The sequence below is a fragment of the Podarcis raffonei genome, chromosome 9, assembly GCF_027172205.1.
Source record: "Podarcis raffonei isolate rPodRaf1 chromosome 9, rPodRaf1.pri, whole genome shotgun sequence".
Lineage (NCBI taxonomy): Eukaryota > Metazoa > Chordata > Lepidosauria > Squamata > Lacertidae > Podarcis > Podarcis raffonei.
The window spans coordinates 65,762,274-65,779,690 of NC_070610.1; the positions used below are offsets into that span (position 1 = coordinate 65,762,274).

Genomic DNA, 17,417 nt, shown 5'->3' on the forward strand with positions numbered 1-17,417 from the left:
GATTGCAATTTCTGCGAACAAACCAATTTGCACCTCCGGGACTAACGTGCAGATCAGAACATAACTCTCCCTTGGATTTTCCTCTGAATTTTGCAATGCAGTTGTTGGCTCAAAAATGTTCTGCCATGTTTTAAAAACAGTATATTTTAAGCATAAAGCATGTTTAGAAATATGCCAACTGAGAAAAAATGGATGGTATTCAACTAAGTTTTTAATCAGAGAATACCCACTGAAACAAATGGCTCTAACCTAGTCATGTTAATCAATGTGAATAACAACCAATATTTTTAAATATGGATTTCTGTTTGGATTCTTTAAAAAATTAATGTGTGGAAACAGGATGGAGAAGATCTATGAATGAATATGTGCAAAACTGACATGGGACAGAAATAGACTGATCCACTTGTCCCCAATACACAAGGATAGTTCAAGATAGCATGACACAAAGGAGGAGATAATTGAGGTCAGGTATGCATGTCACAGGTGTCTTTTGGGCAGTTTCTAAGTGGATGCACTAAAAATAGCTTCTGCAGTTTGTACCTGGAGCCCATTTGAAATCTACTTGCAGACATTTCTTTTTAAATATGAAAATTAGATCCAATAGGCAAGGAAACATCCCTGTTTGAATCAGCTGGTGTTTTCACTTTTACCTAAAAGCATCTGCAAGGGAGTAGGGGAGGTCCCAACTGACCAGAGCAGCAGCAGAGTATTTCAATAAAAATAAAACAACATGGAACAAAGTAAGGTAGATCTGCAAATTGGCACAGATGGCGCAAAAGTCTACTGGGCTGCAACCGGGTAAACTGTAGCGTTTTGCCGTGTTTGCACAAACCTAAAAAAACACGCGACCCTCCCTCCAACTACAGTGGTGCCCCGCAAGACGAATGCCTCGCAAGACGGAAAACCCGCTAGACGAAAGGGTTTTCCGTTTTGGAGGTGCTTCGCAAAACGAATTTCCTATGGGCTTGCTTCGCAAGACGAAAATGTCTTGCGAGTTCCTGCGGGTTTTTTCCCCTCCCCCCCTTTTCCCCAAGCCGCTAAGCTGCTTATCAGCTGATCCGCTAAGCCGCTTAACAGCTGATCTGCTAAGCTGCTAAGCCGCTTAACAGCTGATCGCTAAGCCGCTTATCAGCTGATCCGCTAGGCCACTTAACAGCTGATCCGCTAATCCGCTAAGCCGCTTATGAGCTGATCCTCTAAGCCGCTTATCAGCTGATCCGCTAAGCCGCTAATAGCGCTAATCCGCTAATGGGCTTGCTTCGCAAGACGAAAAAAATGCAAGACGAAGAGACTCGCAGAACGGATTCTTTTCGTCTTGCGAGGCACCACTGTACTGAGAAGGAAAAGTGGGACATTACTGGTTCATATTCATCGGCGTGTTTTTCAAGCTGGCTCAAAAGCGACGCAAGGCCTCCTGGCGCTGCCACGAGCTCAGAGACGGAGCAGCTGTATTTCTCGTCTGCTGAACCAGATGTGAAGGTTCGACATCTTGATATTGGTGGCAAATCCATTGGGAGAAGAGACGGTGGGTTACTAAAGGAAAAGGAAAAGAAGACAAAGAAGGGAATCAAAATTTAGGTTGGCTCCAATGCCTCTGGAGGAGGGTTGAAATTGCAACAGTGGCAATTTATTGATTATATTTTTAACCCATCTCTTGATTCTGAAATGAGATCCTCAGGGCAGTTCACTGGTTTAAAAGACCATCCACACGGCCAAAGCAGAGGAGATGGAGGTAGCCCCATTGTAGCTATGTGTTTGCCCTGTTCACCTACATGGGAATGTAGGAGTCAGACCATTATCCATTTAGCACAGTGCTGTTTGCATTGACTGGGCAGGGGTCTCTCCCAGCCATACCTAGAGATGCCATGGATTGAACTCAGGACCCTCTGCATGGAAAGTCGGTGCTCTGCAAGAAAAGCAGGACTGGGACATTATTTTTCAATCAAAAGTGGTGCGTGGGTGAAGGGAGCTGAACCCTCAAGGGTTTGGTGAATATGTCAATTTTGGTTTCTCTCAGTTTCTAGCTTTTCCAGTCTTAAGTTGTTCAGCTCTCCATACTTTCACTTCAGTTTGCAAATTTATTTTTTAACAGTCTTTGTGAAAATTCACCAGCGTTTTCCTGCAAATAACCCCTAAAATACACACTTCTCTATATGCAATTTTACCAAATGCACACATTCTTGCAAACCAAACCCCCCTAATGCAATGCATTTGTGTATGTCATTTCCACAAATGCATGAGTTTTATATTTACCCTCGTATATGTACTTTTGGACACATTACCTGGCCAGAGAGCTGCATTGCAAAATTCAGAGGTGCGAATTTTGAAAGGTGACTTTGTTTTGGTTCGTGTGTTGCTTTGGAAAGCATGAATTAGTAAGCTCACCTTCAGATGCAAATGGAGTCAAATTTCCCCTCCCTCCCTACCCTAGAGTTACCTCTCTGCAGTCATTCGGCCCAGGCATTTTTCTCTTAAGTCAGTCCCTTTTCAGTTATCAGAACAGGGTTTGGAGGAAAGAGAGGAATTTGTTGCTCTCTTGCTGCAACTGCAATCCCACCCCCAACTGAAACGGATGCAAAAATTAGGATTTCACCTCAAACCCCATTTTAGACATGAATGGGGAATGTTAGGTGCACAGCAAACATGGTTTCCCCCTTCGAGTCTAGCAGGACTCACAACTTATCATGTTAAAAACAAAACTATATTAATTTCACGAAACGAGCCAACAGCACATGCCTGTTTTCAGTTTCTGGTTTCCCTGGTGTCTCATGAGGAGCACAATATATGGTGCGAATAGTTTCCTCTTGGCTGCAGGGCGTTTCATAAGGACTAGATGCCTCAGCTGATGATTTGTTGGGGTTTTGGTACAGGGCGGAGCTCCATTTTGTGCTCGCTATGTGGGCCGCATTCGCAGGAAGCTCCTCCCCTCCACTCCCGCTGCTGTCGCTGTAGCTGTCCCTTCGAGAGGGGGACTTGATCCGCTTCCTGCCCTTCTCCGTGGCTTCGTTTTCGTCAGAGCTGTCGTCTTGCTCCCCGTTAGGTTGCTGAAGGTTGCCTTTGCTGACATCAGGGAAAATCTGCTGAGGGGAATGGATTGGAGTCTGGAGGGAAAAGGACAAGAAAGTATGGCAGAAACAGGACCAAGCATGTCGGCTGCGGTTCCAGAGAGCGGGTGTCACTGTCATGTGTAATGCACATGTACGCCCCCACCGACCCACCCAGGTTTTCATTGTTTGCATAAAGTACTTTGGAGGCTATTAGACTCCTACACCAGATTAGTAAAAACACACTTTTTGTTTGGGTGAAGCTTAAAAGGACTACCTCTCCCCATAAGAACCAACCCAGACTTTGTGATCATCATCCAAGGCCCTTCTTCTAATGCCTTCTCGACGAGAGGTCTGGAGGGTGGCAGCACAAGAAGAGGCCTTTTCTGCAGTGGCTCCCCGTTTGAAGAATGCTCTCCCCAGGGTGATTCGGCTGGCGCCTTCGTTATACATCTTTAGGCGATAACGTTCCTCTTCAACCAGGCCTTTGGCTGATTATCACCCTATACCAGTGGTGTCCAAACCGTTTTCCAAGAGGGCCAGATTTGATGAAGTGGAGGGCCGTGGGGGCTGACCAAAGTTGTTAACTTTTTTTTAGGATAGAAGTTGCTGAGCTTTTTTTAGGACTGAAGTTGTTGAGTTTTTTTTAGGATTTTACCCCAGGAAATAAACCGCCACAGGGGCCAGATTAAACTGACGGGCAGGATTGGGGCCCCAAAACGAACTTTGGACACACCTGCTCTATACCCTTTTAAATGTGATTTCAGGAGGAGGGGATTATTGGTCTGTTATTGTTATTGTTTTTATTCTATATTTTGTGTTTTTTATATTGTAATTTTATGTTGCGAACCGCCCTGAGAGCTACGGATGAAGGACGGTATGCAAATAATAATAATAATAATAATAATAATAATAATAATAATAATAATACTACAGTGGTACCTCTGGTTACATACTTAATTCGTTCCGGAGGTCCGTTCTTAACCTGAAACTGTTCTTAACCTGAAGCAGCACTTTAGCTAATGGGGCCTCCTGCTGCTGCTGTGCCACCGGAGCCCAATTTCTGTTCTTATCCTGAAGCAAAGTTCTTAAACCGAGGTAATATTTCTGGGTTCGCGGAGTCTGTAACCTGAAGCGTATGTAACCCGAGGTACCACTGTAATGGAATCTTTGATGCACCTTTTCATAAAAAGTCACTCATACCACCCAATGTGCTACCATTCTTACCAGCAGGGAAGGGTCAATTTCGGGCAGTATCCCAGGAAGTGGCCTGCAGAGGAGAAGGGTGACTTCGGGAGATGTTCCCCTAAGAGCTGAAATAACCTCCTAGATGTAGAAGAGATTAAAAAATCAGGCACAATCGCTGAGCAGGAAGGTGCGTCTACAACTGAAACAAGCGAACAGGTGCTGACCTGCTGGGACAGTCCTTTTAGAGACGCTCCGTTCACTTTCAGGATGACGTCCCCAACCTCGATCTGGCCGCTTTCTGCAGCTGGTTGCCCTGGGAAGAGCTTTTTAACCCTGACTATGCTGGAACCTGGCTGCTCTGGAGAGACGCTGTCCTCTCGACAGAAACTGAAGCCTAGGCCCGAGCTGTTTTTCACCAGCTTCACCTCAAACATGTTGTCTGCAGAAAAGAAATGCGAATGTCATTGCGGCACGTGAAGACGCCTGATCTCACTTGCTGGTCATGCTTCAAACACTCTCCTCAGGCACCAAGATGCATAAGTACACATCCACAACAAATGGAAAGCAGAAAAATGTGATACTCACGCAACCTAAGATGCTCTGGTTGCTGCAGAAGTATGAGAACAGAACATTTTTATACCACTCGTTAGAAACTTGGGACAAGTTGTCCATCAAGCGAAAGCAGCCAGTACTCCAGAAATTAACTAGACAAGGCTACTTCCACACCATTCATTTAAGCCACTGTGATACCACTTTAACAGCCATGGGTTCACCCAAAGAATCTTGGGAATTGAATTTTATTAAGGATGCCGAGAGTTGTTAGACCGTTATTACCTTCACAGAGCTGCAATCCCCAGAATTTTCTGGAAGGAGGGGTTGATTGCAAAACCGCTCTGGGAATTGTAGCTTCCCAAGATTCCCTGGGGGCAAGCTATGACTGTTGAAGTGGTACCATAGGGCTTTAAACATAGGTGTGGACGCAGTCCTAGCCACGTGGAAGAGTGCAGAATGGAGGGTGTCAAACATGAACAATAACTGAATCTGGGAGAAGGGGTACAAATACAAACCTTCATAATTTAATTCCTTTGGAACATAGGGCAAGTGATAACGAAAAACCAAACCGAACAACCCAGGATATGAATAAATACACTAATAGATAGGAATTCTTTTCTTCACACAAGGGGCCTGGTTTACTTCCAATGGCAACCAAGTCTCAAGCAGGAAAACTGAAACGAACATCAGTAATAACAACTGTAAGTCTGTAAGGTTGATGAGAGTTGTTAAGAAGTCCGCTATCTCCCCCACAGAGCTACAATGTGCTTTAACAATCAATCCTTCCCAGGGAACTCTTGTGAATTGTAGATCTGTGAGGGGAACAAGGGCCTCCTAACAGCTCTCAGCACCCTTAACAAACCTTTAACCCCCATCGTTCAGCCCGGACACTGAGGTCTAGCTCTAAAGGCCTCCTGGCAGTTCCCTCACCGCGAGAAGTGAGGTTACAGGGAACCAGGCAGAGGGCCTCCTTGGTAGTGGCGCCCTTCCATCAGATGTCAAGGAAATAAACAACTATCTGACTTTCAGAAGACACCTGAAGGCAACCCTGTTTAGGGAAGTTTTTAATGTTTGATGTTTTATCGTGTTTTTAATATTGTGTTGGGAGCCACCCAGAGTGGCTGGGAAACCCAGCCAGATGGGCGGAATATAAATAATAAATTATTATTATTATTATTATTATTATTATTATTATTATTATTATTATGGCGTTCCCAAGATTCTTTGGGGGAAGGCGAGACTGTTTAAAATGGTGTCATAGTGCTTTAAATGTATAGTGCGAATGGGGCCGTAGGAAGGGGGGGAAAAGGAGAACTGGAAGTGATGAAAACAGAGAACAGGTAGGTCAGGTAAGCAAGTAAGCGATGATTCTTGTTTGAAGGAGAAGCAGGCTAATAATAATTACGGTCATTACTGTTTCATCCAAATGGTTTAATTGAGCTCATGGACCAGCCCTTTAGGGCCACTATTATGTTAATGGACTGAATAGAGTGAAAGATTATGAGTCATTGGAAGAAGGGGAGTGCTTGTGTGTAAACTTAATAGTGTTTAGTTTATTTTTAAAGTTATTTTGTTAATAATGATTCTAAATGCCCTAGTGATTTGTTAATCATAAACAGTAGTACCTTGGCTGTCAAACGTAATCCGTTCCGGAAGACTGTTTGACTTCCAAAACGTTTGACAACTGAGGCGCAAAAGGCGGTCGGCAAAGTCAATGGAGAAAAAATAATAAAAATGCAGAAGCCGTTTGACTTCCGAGGCGCGTTCGAAAACGAAAGCAATTACTTCCGCGTTTTCAACAATCAGGTTCCGAAACTGTACTATGACTCACACTGTAAGTGTGATATTAGCTTTTTAATTTATTTTTTGTTACTGTTAATAGTGTTTTATAGATGGCAATTGTTTTAATGATAATCTGTTAATTATATGATATGATTCACACTGTACTTGTGATATTCTATTCTATTATTATGGTTATTTATTTGTTGCTTGTAAGCCAATTGACTGGTATTCATTTGACTGGAAATGGAATAGAAATACAATCAATCAATCAATCAATCAGGCAATTCTACTCAAAGGGCTTGACACTGCAGTTGTTCTAATGTCATGTTATGTCACGGTCCACTGGCCTGCCATTCTAGAGATAAAAATAACCCATTGAGGCGCAAGCCCACTTTGCATTCCGACAGAATCTCACCGTCAGTGACAAAGCTGTAGTCTCTGGCATGCGTCATTTTCTTCACAGGTCTCTCTGGGGCCCCACTGTGATTGGGCTGGTTTGGAGGTGTGCACTGTGGCGTAACTGGAGCATGGACTCTGGCGGCTGGAGGCTGGCCCTTTTCCAACACCAGGCGAACCTCCTGCAGGAACAAGCGTACAGACACTTAGCCATGGAAATAAAAGAAAAGAGCAGCGCAGGATGAAGTATGCAGCACCAGGGCCTTTTTAGCGTTGGCTCCACACCTGTGGAATGCTCTCCCCACTAGTGTGGTGTGTGTCGCCGCGCCATTGTTTCCTTTTAGGAAACAGGAAAAGACACAACTCTTCTGACTAGCTCCTGGATGAGGGTACCCGCAGCTGAAATGATTTGTGAATAATTTTCTTGAATGGATAACCAATTCACGTCATGAATCTCCTAAGAAATGAATGCTTGCATTTGAATCTTGCCTCTGCCAGTTGTTTTGTTGTTGTTGTGTAGTCGTTTAGTCATGTCCGACTCTTCGTGACCCCATGGACCAGAGCATGCCAGGCACTCCTGTCTTCCACTGCCTCCCACAATTTGGTCAAACTCTTGCTGGTAGCTTCGAGAACACTATCCAACCACCTCGTCCTCTGTCGTCCCCTTTTCCTTGTGCCCTCCATCTTTCCCAACATCAGGGTCTTTTCCAGGGAGTCTTCTCTTCTCATGAGGTGGCCAAAGTATTGGAGCCTCAGCTTCACGATCTGTCCTTCCAGTGAGCGCTCAGGGCTGATTTCCTTAAGAATGGATACGTTTGATCTTCTTGCTGTCCATGGGACTCTCAAGAGTCTCCTCCAACACCATAATTCAAAAGCATCAATTCTTCGGCGATCAGCCTTCTTTATGGTCCAGCTCTCACTTCCATACATCACTACTGGGTATAGAACCTCAAATATGGAAGTAGCCCTGCATTGCAGCAGCAGCCAGAATATGCGGACGGCGCCAGGATTAGCTTGACCTTTGCCACACAGTTCTGAAAGAGCCACCACATACTTGACCATATCTTTGAAGATAGCAGCAGCACAGCCTAACGTTTCAAAAGCCACGGTTCCTGGGAATACTCTGGCAGCTGCTGCTTTTGCCACATGGGGGAGAGCAGTGGCTGCCAGAATAAGCAAGCCACTTCTGCTATGACTGAGAATGGCTTGGTGGATGGTGGCAGAAGCTTACTGCAGAACTTCCTGCAACTTAGAAATGCAACATAGGAATTGGCCCCAGAGAAACAAGGCTTTAAACCTCCTACCTGGCCGGTATTCCTCAGGATTTCCACAGCTTGTTTATGGGTAGCTCCTTCCAAAGTAACCCCGTTGACAGAAAGCACACGGTCACCTAGGAACCAACAACGAAGGGTTAAAGGAATCCCGTAAGCAGAGGCTAAGCACAACCCAACGAAATATGTCTCCTCTCCTCCAGTCAACAGCCATTCACTTGAGAAAGACTTGTGCAGAATAAAGCACCAGTGGAATGAAAACATGAACAGAACCTTCTTGGCCAGGTCAAGGGTCCGTCAAGACCAGCGTCCTGTTTCCAATAGTGGGCAGCCACTATTGGATCTGACCAGCCATCCCCGTCCCCAGCATCTGATCTCCAGAAATATGCTGCCTCTGTACACTGAGGTCCTAAACAGCTACCGAGGCTGGTAGGGTCTTGATAGGCCCAACTAAGTGCCCCCCTTTTCTCATATTCTCCAAGAATCCCGGCTATTCAGGAAGCTGCAAAACCCCAATGTGAAAATAAAGGTTAATTATACTTGCCTTTTTGAATTCTACCATCAGCTTCAGCTGCTCCCTTAGGAATGACAGCTTTTACATACAAGCCTCCATGCCTCACGTTGGTGTTCACACCACCCTGCAGATTAATAAATTGGACGAATGTTACGACCTTAATGGAAAGTCAGATATCCGAAACCAAAAGCACCAACCCAATCCTTTAAAGGAATCCAGAACATACTCATGCAGGCTATCAGCAAGGACAAGCGGCAGCCGAAAATGAAACCCAGAAGGAATTATTTCTTTTCTTTTCTTTTTTGAGCCCCATGCAAGCGAAGAGATGGTTCCCAAGGCTTCTTCTGGGTACAGAATTCTCATTTAAAGTTCTGGTAACAGAACTATTGAGAATATCTGTGAAGGTTAACAAAGCATGAGTCTGAGGGTATATCATGCATGTCCAGCCATTCAGATATAGACAGACACAGAGAGGGGGAAACTAAGGTACACTTCTTCCTCTTGAGTTATGGAAAGCTGAGTTGGGGAGGGGAGGAAACTTCGGTAGGCTAGGTGGTGGGTTTCTTCTAATGTCTGAAAATGCAGTTTGGTCACCATTTCCTGCTACGTCTACTGTGCCTTTAACTGCTGCACGACAGGCAAGAATCCAACAGGTGAAGCTTTCTCCACTGCTGCATCTCCAAAAAGGAAAAAGCTCAATTGCTGAATTTCTTTTTGCACAACATTGCAGAAAGCACAATCGGGGGAGGGGGGAACCTGTCCACTGTAAGAAACGTGGTTCTTGAGCAAGAAGAATCCCTAAACTGGAGGGATCTGAGGCTCTTCAGAACTGTTGGCCTCCCACTCCCATTGACCCAGCCAGCACGGCCAATGACGATGGGAGGTGTAGCTCAGTAACAGCTGGAGGGCTACAAGTTCCCCATCCCTGCTTTAAGCAAAAGGCTACTCCTTCCTTTAGAGTGTCCACTTCCTATGCTTTTAAACTAGCAGCCTTATTTTATGTATGCTTAAAAAAGGTAAAGGGACCCCTGACCATTAGGTCCAGTCGTGACCGACTCTGGGGTTGTGGCGCTCATCTCGCTTTATTGGCCGAGGGAGCCGGCGTACAGCTTCCGGGTCATGTGGCCAGCATGCCTAAGCCGCTTCTGGCGAACCAGAGCAGAGCACGGAAACGCCGTTTACCTTCCCGCCGGAGCAGTACCTATTTATCTACTTGCACTTTGACGAGCTTTCGAACTGCTAGGTTGGCAGGAGCAGAGACCGAGCAACGGGAGCCCACCCTGTCGCGGGGATTCAAACCGCCGACCTTCTGATCGGCACGCCCTAAGCTCTGTGGTTTAACCCACAGCGTCACCCGTGTCCCTTGCGTATGCTTACTTGGAAGTAAATCTCTCTGTGCTCAGTAGGTTCACTCCTATGTAGGTGTTAATAGGATTCCAAGCCGACAGTATTTAGTACAGGGACAGCAAAACATATTTGCTTTCTGTTTCAGATTAGAAATTGCAACCAACGTGTTCACAATACTGTGCAACTCTAAAGTGTGCTACAGGGAAGCAGGAAATGTCTTTTAATTTTTATGGCAAACTGATTTACTTTGAAAAGGATGAGAACTCTAGATAATTTGGACAAATGCCTTGGGGAATATGCCTGAGCTGATCTCCTTGGGTGAGCCACAAATACCTCTTCTAGTGATCTGCATTTACTCAACTCTCCTTGTCCAAACTGCTTTCCAAAATTCTGAGATGCAATCCTTCAATCTGATCTTTGGGAAGTGAACCAAAGATTGCCATTAAAAAAGCACTTTCAGACACCCCCACAAAAAGCAATAAACAAAAGGACACGGCATTGTATGCCCGCTTTCGGAGTTTTATCTTTAAAGTGACATTGTCAAGTAGTTGCAGCCCATTAAGTACGAACGATCATGTACAGAACTCAGCTTACGTTCTTATAAAATTGAAAAGGCATGCCAAAAAGTGAGGTTACTGCTGCCAGCTTCTAACCCAGAAATGGTCAATATGCTGAGCAGTCAAGAGTCAATGCAATTGCAGGTTCTTCTACCCTGTTCCTCCTGCCCCCTCCCCAAAGTTACTGGGGTGGGGTGCAACTAAAACTCTGCTTTAGTTTAGTTTAGGCAGAGTGGGGTGTTTGCGCAGATGAAGGGATGGAGGCAGAATAAGGTGAAAGAAGGCATAGCTGTGCCACCTCCCTCAGCATCCATGAGTTACAACTCAGAGAAATTGTGCATAAATATAAATATTTGGTAGTATTCTGCTTCGCAACCAGCAGAGGGAGCTCAAAGGATGTGTGACAAGGCTATATCGACTCCTTTGGCGATGCGGTCAGGTGCCAATAAGTGGCAACAGAACCACATACAAAGTCAAGAGTTAAGCTTGACAGGTAATTCACTGATTTCAGCAGTCTTTCTGCAGGGAGAAGGAGAGTCACAACTGCAATTCTGCAGTGTTCTAAATACATGTAGGGAAAGTACGCATTTTTGTTGTTGTTGCTTCCATTCATTATCAGCATAGTAATACGTTAGGAAACTTGATTCTGATCTCAGTTGTAGTTTACGCATGAATTAGGGCAGCTCTGCACATCACGAGTGCTGTGGGAAATACTGGTGTTTCACACAGGAAATACATAAAATGTGGATGCCCTACATGAACATGTGGCAATAATGCTGGGTCGGAAACTTCTGGTCCTCCAGATGTTGTTGGACGGCAACTCCCATCATCCTAGAATCTGGCAATTTTGGTTTTTCCTCGGTTTCTGATTTTCCAATCCTAAATTCAGTTGTGCACAAAAATTCGATTTTTTTTTAAAAAAAATCATGAACTTTCACCACTATTTTTGTGAGAATTTCTCCCAATATACACGTTGGAATAATTTTTTTGCTGAATGTACACGCTTTAGAAAAGCGATTTCCTCTCAAATAATGCATGTTGAATGTTATTTCCCCTAATAAACACATTTTTATGGACACTTCACCCCAGTGTATGCGTTTTTGTACACATTACATGGCAAGGCAAAAGTCGGGGAACTGCAAATTTCGAAGGATGGCTGTATTTTGGCTCCTGCATCATTTTGGAAAATGAAAACAGGGAGGTTTGCCTTTAACTGAGAACTCAATTGAATTGCTCCCCCAAACCTAGCTGGAGTCCAACAATATGTGATGCACAACATAGTTTGCTTTACTGTGATGTATGAACCAAGTCACTCTGTGTGTGCATTTTTTTTTGAACAAAACATAATACTCGGGTTTCTCTTGATGTGCAGAACTTGCCCTGAATCCTTCCCCTTTGCATGTAATGTCATGCAGAACCTCAGCCTTGAGAGTTGTTGAGAGAAGTTAAATATTAGCAGCAGGTTTAACTACTTGACAGTGCCTCTTTAAGGTCCACTGCTACCCTGTAAACCATACATTTTTAACAGGTCGCTTGGAGTGGAGGAAAAAAGAGAAAACAGGTAAAAACCTTGTCAAACAGTACCGTGACACTTATTCCCAAGCCGTTATCATTTTTGGCCAGTTCGACCTCAAAGATATCTCCAGGTTTAAGAGGCGGTGAAGAAAACTTTTTAGAATTCATTGAGTTGGCCAAATTCATGAAGTAAGGCTCCTTTACAAAAAACAGACAAAAAAACAGAGAGAGAGGAAAAGACAAAAAAAAAAGAGTATACCCTGTTAGAGAGGTGATTTGTGATTAGGACTGTATTACATATTCAGCAGGGATAGACAAAGGTTTGAAACGGGGGTAAAATGAGATTACACGTACATAAATATTTACACATGCACAAACACAACGCAAATAAAAAACAGGGAAGCACTCTCGAAATCTAAGCAGATATATCCAAATGCAACTACCATTTGATGCAGTGTTTCAGGCGACATTCATGATGTTATGGATCAAAGCGTCTGCAGCGACAGATCTCCCAGAATGAAGGAATCAATATGCCAATATTTGCTTGGGTCAGATACACTGCCAAAATTGCTTGGCGTGATGCAGCCATGTGTGGGCAGCTGATCTATAAAAGCATTATGTGCCTGAGCAAGCGGTCAGCTGACCTACAGGACCCTCACGTGACCCGGTCACAGAAGGCACCAGGTGGGCAAGTTTTGGCTAAGGAGCAGGAGGGGTAGGATGTTAAAATGGGATTTTAACACCCCCCCGAGGGGGGCGGGATATTCCAGGGTCAAACTAAGAGGGAAATAGTAAAGGTAAAGGGACCCCTGACCATTAGGTCCAGTTGTGACCGACTCTGGGGTTGTGGCGCTCATCTCGCTTTATTGGCTGAGGGAGCCGGCGTACAGCTTCCGGGTCATGTGGCCAGCATGACTAAGCCGCTTCTGGCGAACCAGAGCAGCGCACGGAAACGCCGTTTACCTTCCTGCCGAAGTGGTACCTATTTATGTACTTGCACTTTGACGTGCTTTCGAACTGCTAGGTTGGCAGGAGCAGGGACCGAGCAACAGGAGCTCACCCCGTCGTGGGGATTCGAACCGCCGACCTCCTGATTGGCAAGTCCTAGGCTTCTGTGGTTTAACCCACAGCGCATGTAAATAAGCTCCTATTTCTGCTGCCTAGGAAGGAGGCATAAAGCAAGGAGATCTCTGGGGTACTCCATACACAGGGGATGGAGAAATTCTCTATGTCACCCAAAGAAAGCCTTTGTCCAGACCTCACCTACTCCACATGGACTTTCTTTCCACCCTTGGGTGTCCTTATCTGAATGGAATATAGCTCCATCACAAAAAACGGTCCTTGCCTGTAAACAAATTCTGTGACTTATAGAGGCAACGAAAATTACCCTGATAGGGCTACAGCGGGGCTAATAGTCAAAGTGGGTGGGGGAGAAGTAAAATGAGAGGAAATAAATGTCGCATAAATGACTCATGTCTTGGCCTACTGAATTCGCCACGATTATCCCACAAGGCAGCCGTCGCCACCTGGAACAGCATCTAACTCTCTATAAAGCGTTTAGCGTGCTGCTGTCCTGTTTACCAGCAACCCTCCTGTTGAGACCTCAATAAGCGGAAACATCTCAAGTGTCCATTTCCCAGACAGGTGGGGATTTGCCGGGGTGGGGAACCTCACGATAAATAGTGCAAGTGTGCTGAAATGGGCTTTCCGGAGGGCTCTTTTGAAACCAAAACCAAGCTCTTGTCTTCTCTTTTGCTGATCACATAGGCTAATATACACTTGCAAGGAATTTCTCCTTGGGAAAAAAAGCCCCCAAAGCGTTAGTAAAAGGTGCCAGAGCGGTTAAGCAATGGAAGCGCTGGTGGGCGATCCCCACCTAGTCCATCTCACTCCCTTGTTTTAATTTCGAAACAAACCGGTAATTATAGTAAGACCTCATCCACACCATGAATTGAAAGCACTCTTATACCACTTTTACAACTGTGGCTTGCCCCAAGGAATCCTGGGAACTGTTAAGAGAGCTGAAAGTTCCTAGGAGACCCCATCTCTCCTCACAAAGCTCCCATTTGAAGAGGCTGAGCAATTAATCCTCTTTCCCAAGGAACTCTGGGTACCGGCAGCTCCGTGAGGGAACTAGGGGTCCCCTAACAACTCTCAGCCCCTTAAGAAACCAGTTCCCAGAATTCTTTGGGGGGGGGAAACATGGCTGTTTAAAGCAACATCATGGCGCTTTAAAGGTATGGTGTGGATGGTATGGAGATAAAAAACACACAAAGTGGTATAGAAATGGACTATGCCTTTTTGGCGGCTGCTGTTGCTGGTTCCTGGCTGCTGGAGTAAGTGGCTTCATCCATGTCAGAATCTCCTCGGTCAGAATACTCCACGGTCTCCGCCGTCCCAGCCTTTTTGGCCTTTGCTGTGTTTGCCTCCGAAGATGCTCCGCTTCTTTCGCTGAATTTGGAAAGGGCAAGCTGGGAATCGATGCAATTCTGGTATTCCGGCTGCGGCTTGTCGCCGATATGGTTACCGAAACCACCATTTGTTTGGCTCTGGGACAGGCTGGCGCTCTCGGTCCTGGAGTCTTGGGAGCTGAGGCTTCCGTCCCGTTTACCCGAGCCAAGGCCAGATAAGCTCCCAGAGGTAGGCCTCTGCTGGCTCAGCGGCCGGTTGTGTTCCTCTGAAGACGACTCTGCCTCATTGTCTGGTGTCAGTGGCGGCCTTTTAAAATACCCCTTTGTGCCACTGAGGAGATTTGATGGTGCTAAGGAGAAAGGGAAATTCCCAATAGTAAGCATTATTTAAATAACCTAATACACTCATAAAGGTAAAGGTAAAGGGACCCCTGATCATTAGGTCCAGTCATGTCCGACTCTGGGGTTGAGGCGCTCATCTCGCATTACTGGCCGAGGGAGCCAGCGTACAGCTTCCGGGTCATGTGGCCAGCATGACTAAGCCACTTCTGGCGAACCAGAGCAGCGCACGGAAATGCTGTTTACCTTCCCGCCGGAGTGGTACCTATTTATCTACTTGCACTTTGATGTGCTTTCAAACTGCTAGGTTGGCAGGAGCTGGGACTGAGCACCGGGAGCTCACCCTGTTGTGGGGATTCGAACCGCCGACCTTCTAATCAGCAAGTTCTAGGCTCTGTGGTTTAACTCACAGCGCCACCCGCGTCCCACAATACAGTCATACCTTGGGTTAAATATGCTTCAGGTTGAGCGTTTTCAGGTTACGCTCCGTGGTGACCTGGAAGTAATGGAACGCGTTACTTCCGGGTTTTGCCGCTAGTGCACGCGCAGACGCTCAAAATGACGTCGCGCGCATGCACAGAAGTGGCGAATCGCAGCCCGCGCATACGCAGGCGCGGGTTGCGTTCTACTCAGGATGCGAACAGGGCTTCGGAACGGATCCCGTTCGCATCCAGAGGTACCACTGTACACTGGTCAGTTGAGACATACATATCTCAGCTTAATAATCCTAAATATGCACAGGTCTTGTGCCTGGGTGCTCCACCCTACAGCCAAATCCTTCCCTCTTTCCGTCTCAGCCGTACATGGGCCACAAGAAATCAGAACCCTACTGAGTTTCAGACAACTGGTAAAAACTGTCTTATTTCATGAGGCCTTTGCACCCGGAATGCTTCTCAGATGTTTCATGTTTTATTTCCTTTGGAGATTTAAATTTTAAGTTTCGGAGGTTTAATTTAGTTTTAAATTTTTCTATATTGTATGTTTTTATTGCTGCAGACCACTGTGTCATGAAAGGTGGGAAATAAAATTTCAAGCAAACAAGCAAATAAATAAATAAATAAATAAAATATATTACGCTGCAATTTCCTATTACATCTGAACTGAGAATCTGATTACCAAGATCCTAAATCATGCTTGGAAGCTGGATTTAAGATCATTATCTGTTCTGCTTTTGGGAATCCCACTTCAGATATAACAGGGAGCAATGGTTTCTTGATGAGGGAAATGTTGGAACCACAACACATCAGGATGAGACGAAGGAAGGCTCGTCCGAGGATGGAATGTGCAGGTACAGAAAGCCTGTGTGGGCCTCAGTTTCACCTCACATTTTTAGCTTTCAGTACTCAAAACTGCCAGCATTAAAGGTAACGCTGTGAGGATTTACAGGCCCAAGAACAAACGAAAGACAGAACTCCAACCAAACATGGCCAATGCGAGGATCTCGGGGCCCAGAATCAGCCCTGGGACGGATGACCATGTCAATTTCATTTTCTCTCAGTTCTTAATGTTTTCTTCAGTCTTAAGCTTTAATTCTCCACATTTCTGCTTCAGTTTGCGAATTTATTTTTGAAGTACCCTTGTGTGTGGATCCAGCACTTTTTTGTGGATTTCTCCTGTATTTCTATAAACAATTTTGCCTAATACACGTGGTTTCTTCCAAAGCAATTTCCCCTAATATTTTTGTATGCTATTTTCACTAATATATGCATTTAGATGCACACTTTAGTATATGCATTTCTTTGTACAAATTACTTGGCTGGAGAACTGCATTGCAAAATTCCAAGAAGTGCAAATTTTGAAGTATGGTCAAATTTCAGTTTGTGCGTTGTTTTGGAAACCGCGAATCAGGTTAAGTTCACTTTTAAATGCAAACTGAACTGAATTTCTCCTCCATCCCTAATTGGCACCCAGGTCAGGAAACTTTAGGCCAAACCGACCCTTTCCTTAATGGCCTTTTAAGCAGGTTATATAAACATTTTTGCTTCAACAGGCCTTTAGTCTGAATTTCCCTCATGCGAAGCCTTTTGGTGACTCATGGACTTTTGCTTTTGGAATTTTACTGTCTGTTTTTAATGACTGCAAGTGTCCTTGTGGGCCTATCTGGGCTGAAAGGCAGGGTACAAATATTTAGATAGACAAACAAACAACCCTGATTTAATGAGCTATGTCAGCTTATCAATTCTATCCACCCCCAACGATCTGCAACTTTGCTCCAAAGCTGTCCCTTTCCTTCCACCCACAAGCTAATTTTATCGGATGATAAATTATGCTAGCTGGGTGTTAATTGGCAAGTTTTAGTGTTGCAGAACCCCTGGATATGTGGCCGAAGGTGTAGCCAATTCCTGCTAAAACCTGCTGCGTAACAGTGCCTGCCTTAAGGGGAACATGGAAATTACTTTCTAATTGCAACAACAAGAACAACTGCAACTGGGTTGAGCTATTGTGTATAGATGTACGAAAGGAGAAAAACTAAGCAGAATTTGCAGATTACACCAACTATT

General features: G+C 45.0%; 1 protein-coding gene across 1 annotated transcript in view; it reads right to left on the bottom strand.

Annotated features, from left to right (window-relative positions):
* Positions 1-17,417, bottom strand: part of PTPN13 (protein tyrosine phosphatase non-receptor type 13) — a 158,436-nt gene that overhangs the window by 22,406 nt on the left and 118,613 nt on the right. The window contains exons 23-31 of the mRNA XM_053404141.1: positions 14,464-14,927; positions 12,221-12,364; positions 8,778-8,871; positions 8,267-8,352; positions 6,982-7,144; positions 4,457-4,671; positions 4,272-4,370; positions 2,737-3,101; positions 1,359-1,533 (exon numbers count right to left, since the gene is read on the bottom strand). Of these exons, the coding sequence (XP_053260116.1) occupies positions 1,359-1,533; positions 2,737-3,101; positions 4,272-4,370; positions 4,457-4,671; positions 6,982-7,144; positions 8,267-8,352; positions 8,778-8,871; positions 12,221-12,364; positions 14,464-14,927 (1,805 nt within the window). The remainder of the gene's footprint in view (positions 1-1,358; positions 1,534-2,736; positions 3,102-4,271; positions 4,371-4,456; positions 4,672-6,981; positions 7,145-8,266; positions 8,353-8,777; positions 8,872-12,220; positions 12,365-14,463; positions 14,928-17,417) is intronic.